The 5,069-nt window shown below is 43.0% G+C and overlaps 1 protein-coding gene across 1 annotated transcript; it reads left to right on the top strand.

Moving 5' to 3' along the window:
• The first annotated feature begins 337 nt into the window (after positions 1-337).
• LOC118156806 (cilia- and flagella-associated protein 47-like) lies at positions 338-3,639 on the top strand. Its single transcript, XM_035311027.1, has 2 exons — positions 338-534; positions 3,345-3,639. Exons 1-2 carry the CDS (start codon positions 373-375, stop codon positions 3,573-3,575), a joined length of 393 nt encoding a protein of 130 aa, XP_035166918.1. The 5' UTR covers positions 338-372; the 3' UTR covers positions 3,576-3,639.
• Positions 3,640-5,069: the final 1,430 nt, after the last annotated feature.

Here is a 5,069-nt window from a genome sequence, read left to right as displayed (position 1 = left end):
CCTTTATTTTACTTCTCGTGCTGGTAATGCCATACTGCCATTCTTTCCTCAGTAGTCTACAGCTGGGTTGCTGTCCCTTGAATTTTTAAGGATCCCACACTTCACATTAACGATCTAAACAGCTCGAGTCCCCCGGCACTTTCAGGGGTTGATGTAATCCGAGGCAAAGCCTTTGGGGTTAATCGCGACTGAGGTCTGCGGCTTCGCCTGCGTGCCGCTCCCCGTCCTTTCTCCAGCCGCACCGAAGCCAAGAGCAGCGCGGGCCGCTGCCTGCCCCAGCGCTGGCTTCTTGCCAGCCTCACCGCACTGGCGGCACCGGTCAGCGCTCCGCGTCCGCTGCTTAACGACCGTCTCCAGGCAGCGGCGGCCGCCATGCCGGGCGGGCGGCGGGACGTGCTGGGGGTGCGCATCGCCCCGGCCCTGCTGCGCTTCGGGGCCGCGCTGCCGGGGCGCCGCTACCGCGCCGCGCTCAGCGTCCGCAACCTGCGCGCCGGGAGCTGCCGCCTCTGCCTGCTGCCGCCGCGCCGGCCCCAGGTGAGGGGCGGGAGGGGAGCGGAGCGGAGCGCAGCGGCCGCGGGGGGCTGCCCGCCTCGCAGCCCCCGGCCTGTCGCCGGTCAGCCGCCGGCGCCGTGCCCCTGCGGCTCCGCCAGCGCTGCAGCGCGGCTGGGTGAGGGGAGAGCCTCGGGGGGACCCGCCCGGAGCCCCCGGTGCTCCTTGGGTTCCCCCCATGAAAGCGTGTCACTATATTTAAAGTAGTTGGGTAACGACACACGGGACAGCCGAGGGGACAGTTCCTGGAGCCGAAGCTGTCTGAGTTACGCCGTGTGGCCGATCCGGAGGAGGCAGCCGGTGCCCTGGTTCAGCTGTTGCTCCTCGTGAGGAAGCCTGGGTGTCGTTCAGGTGACCCCTGGGAAGTGTTCTCGTACAGGGCCCCACGTGAGGCTGCTCAGCTGAAGCCTGCAGCTCGGAGTGAAATGAGCTCGAGCCTCGCCAGTTCAATGTTTTCCTGAGCAAGCTGAGGGCTAACTTGTTTGTGAAATCCATCCCTTTAACAGAAGTAGTTCAGCTTTCTCATATGCCATAGTGTATCGAGTTCTTTATGGAAACAACTCCCACTTCCCCAGTCAGGCTTTGCACTTTCCAGAAATGTAACCCTGCAAGAAGCACGTGTTTTCCTTGTCATTCTGAGGAGGGCGGTGTAGAAATGGGCCATCTGGCTGTGGTGTGAACACCGAATTTGTGAGATGTTCCAGATCAGCTGCAGGTCACAGCTTTTGCAATTGTTTCTGCGAGGACTTCCATAGCGCTGATGGTAGCTGGGTCATTTCTGTATTGTACTCTTTAAGTTTTCTGAGAGCAGTCCATTCGCAGTGCTTGCTTGTGGAAGGCTTTCTCTGCAAAGGGAGTTTTATTTTATTTTATTTTTTTTCGTGAGGATGGCATGATTCTGTATTCGTCTGATTAGTTCTGGAAATTGCAATGTCAGCCTTTTTCAATCCTTCCAGTTCTAACCAGGTTAGTTCTTGGGAGGCAACCTGTGTGGGCTCTGTAAAACCCAGCTGGGGTCAGCAGTTTTATATTGGTCTTTCATCCAACTAGTTTTATCTGCTAATTACTTAAGAATGAGGACCAAAGTGTTGGGCTGGCATTGGGGGCTGAATGGAAGCAGACACTGCTTTGTGATAATAGCAAGTAGAGCCATGAAGCAGTACTTTCCAAGCTAGTCATCAATGTAATTTTGAGACAATTCAGATACCTTGGATACTTTCACTCTCCCTATAATCAGTTTATAAGGGGAAGAGTTGTGAAGATGACATGCATTTTACCCCTCCCTAAATATTGCAAATTACATGATGTTGACGGCCTAATTTTTATTACCCTGTCACTGAAGCATTTTGGGATGAGCTGGGAGCTGTTGAGAGTGCTTCATCTGGTAGGGCTGTGAACTTATTCTCAGTTCTGTTAGTTTTCATCAGCCTTATCAATTTTTCACATACTTCAGAAATGGAAAAGCAGAGTCAATTTGAGAAGAGAGAAAAGGTTACTCCTCGTAATTTATGAGGATGGAGACTGTGAGCAAAAAAAACCCCAAGTATCTCATGACTTCGGCTGAATATTTTAATGCCAGTGTGCGTGAGATGCCCAATGTGAGAGCTAGGGGACAAGACTCCACTTCAGATGTTTGGTTCCAGGAGGTTCTGTTGTGCTGCTCTTTCATTCCCAGACCTGGTGCTGCTCTCTGTGAGTACATGGCTCTGAAATGGGTGACTTGGTGGTAAGTTTTCTGAAGCATTACATTCATGGAGTGCGAGAACTGAAAGTCAACTGAGCTGCCACAGTGAGCAGCTGAAAAATGCATGCCAAGGAATTTAACTCACGGTGCAGTTTTCCGTAGGTTTCATTAAAAATTTGTTATTCCAAAATATTAATTTTCCCTTATAAAGAATGAATATGCATGGCTGTTAATTCATTTTTAGAGAAGACTTTGCACACTTCAAAATCAAAGCATGATTACTGGCTGCTATTTCAAAATCAACCCCATAATCTTGATGCATATTATGTAACACATTTCTTTTAGTTGAGTATTTTTACTGCTAGGGAAATTTGAAAGGAATCAACAAGTTTAAATTGCCTTTGCATATTCCAAGTAAAGAGAGTAGAGAAAACTTCAAGAATACTGGGATGACTCTGTTTCAGAAATAAGCATTTATTAAACTGGGCGTATGCAGTTATGCATAGAGTGATGTGAGTTGGATATTATCAGATGCATACAGACAACAAAGGAGAAAGGTACTTTGTGTCAGCTGCTTCTGTTTTTTTTCCTTTCATTCTACAGCCTCCCTCCCCCCCTCCCCTCAAAGAATTAGAGGTGCATGGGCCCTTCTGGAAGACTTTTTCAATGTATAGTGATACTTTCATTTTAATCCAGCTGAGTGCAGGTCCGATCTACAGCCTATTCTTAGGCTGTTTGGGACTGAGATTTAATCCTTGCTGCTTTCTCAGATACTGAAAAGATTCTGTATTAAGTAGTATCTGACCTTACCTTATGGTGCTTCACAGTGTTTATGGCAACAGCAGCAAAAGCTAGAGCTCTCTTGAAAGGACTAGGAGCGGTACTTTGTCAACCCATCAAATTACATTAAAGTGTTGATTTAGTATTCTTTCTGCCTTTCTGTTCTACTGTAAAAAGGAAAAAGGATAAACATGAATAGAAATAAATAGGAAGAGGAATTTCTTCATTCTTTAAATCAGTCTGTGTGTTACTCTGAAAAATGAACCATACGTATATGTTTTTCAATCTTAAAAATGAAAAACGGATTAAATATTTGTTTTTTGCACTGCAGTTTAAACTGATTGTGGAAAATCCAGAAAAACCTGTTGCACCTGGACTTCAAGTCAAAGCCGTTGTAGAATATTATCCTGAGAGTGAGGAAGATCTTGAAGATAGACTACTTCTTTTAATAGAAGAAGATGTAGTTGATATCCCCCTGTTTGGGTATGAAGCTCAAAAGTTCATATTTTGCTATTATTGTGGAAAGTTTGCTAACACCTGTCACATACGGCTACATAACTAAGCTATCAACTGTAATGAAAATGAATAGCAAGTTTCTTTACAATTCTTTTTTTCCATAACAGTGCACAGGTAAGAAGATAATTGAGATGGTGGTGTTCTAAGATCCTAGAGAGGCTTTGAGTTCTTGTTTTTGCTTTGCTCTATATTGGTTGTTGTAATGTTGATGATTTCTAATTCTACACCAGCATTAGACAAGTTGGCATTTACTCTTAATCCTTTTTTCATCCTTAATGCAGCACTTATTAAAAAAAAAAAATTGTTTGTATTAAAGTGAAGAACTGTTTAATTCTAAAGATACAGTTTACATCACACACGCAAGTATCATTTCATCAGTCCATGTTAGTTTTTGTGTGCATGCATGTGTCTAAATGTGTATGTCGTGTATTGTACATAATCGGTGGATTGGTTGGAAAAGGGAAGCTTCTAAATAATACTTCATCAGACTTAGGCTAGATCTTTATCTGAGGATGAGGATCTGGGATGGAATTGTTCTGGAAGACCTTTCTCTCCCTTGTCTATAAAGAAAAAACAGAATGCCAACAGGTCCAGCTCTCAGATGCCTAAGTTAGGATAGGTGAATCCTCGCTCTACATAAACTAATGCATGTCATAGTTTTCATGAAAATCTCAACATTAGAAATTCTGTTTACAGATGGAAAGCAATTTCCTATTCGATATATGAGTTGTTTTAAAAAATAAAACAAATCCACAAACTCCTCATGCTAGCCTGAAACGCGTAAAGTTTTGCCTTCAGATGGGCAATACTCACTCTGTCATTTTGTTTTCCTGTTCTGTTGTGATCTTTTTTCCCTGATTTGCTCTTTCTCGTTTCATCTTAAAAGCACCCTATTTTAGTTGCATTCTTTTTGCTTCCTGGGCTAGCAGTTTCTTAGCCACGGGTCAAATGTCATGTTCATACTACTGTTACCAGTCTTAATATTAGAATACCCTGAGATCAAATAAAATAAATTGCTATTGTTACAATATTCTTGTTATTGCTAACTTCTTACTAAGTTTAATGTTTAATTATTAGATTTGGCTTTGGACAATAAAGCTACTGGCAATTCCTTTCTGAAAAGGACTTTCAGTAGATAGCTAAGTATTTAAAATCCTTGTGTTTGTCTCTTGCAGGGGAAAGAATAATGGGGTGTAACTGATTATTAGCTTTCTGGTAAAAAAACAAAACTAAATATACTTAATGCTTTTTAATCAGTCTTCTTCCAAATCAATTTTGTCATGCACGTCTGTTGTTTATAGATAGATGATAGTTATTGCACTGAAGGGTCACTAAATATCAAACATGTTTCTCTTTACAAACATCGTTTTAAATATGCCATTTATCATTTAGAGAAAATGATATAGGTAGCATAAGAACTCGTTGGTTGACAAATATTAGTCAGAAGCTTTTTTTAAAAAAATAAAGATGAAATGTACACAGAAGTCTTTAACTTGATGGAAGACACTAAAAATATGTTAAAGGAAATATTTGCATCACA

The sequence above is a fragment of the Oxyura jamaicensis genome (genome assembly GCF_011077185.1).
Source record: "Oxyura jamaicensis isolate SHBP4307 breed ruddy duck chromosome 1 unlocalized genomic scaffold, BPBGC_Ojam_1.0 oxy1_random_OJ60861, whole genome shotgun sequence".
In the NCBI taxonomy this organism is placed as follows: Eukaryota; Metazoa; Chordata; class Aves; order Anseriformes; family Anatidae; genus Oxyura; species Oxyura jamaicensis.
The sequence above is the reverse complement of the archived record's forward strand: the minus strand, read 5'-3'. Positions and strand labels throughout refer to the sequence as shown.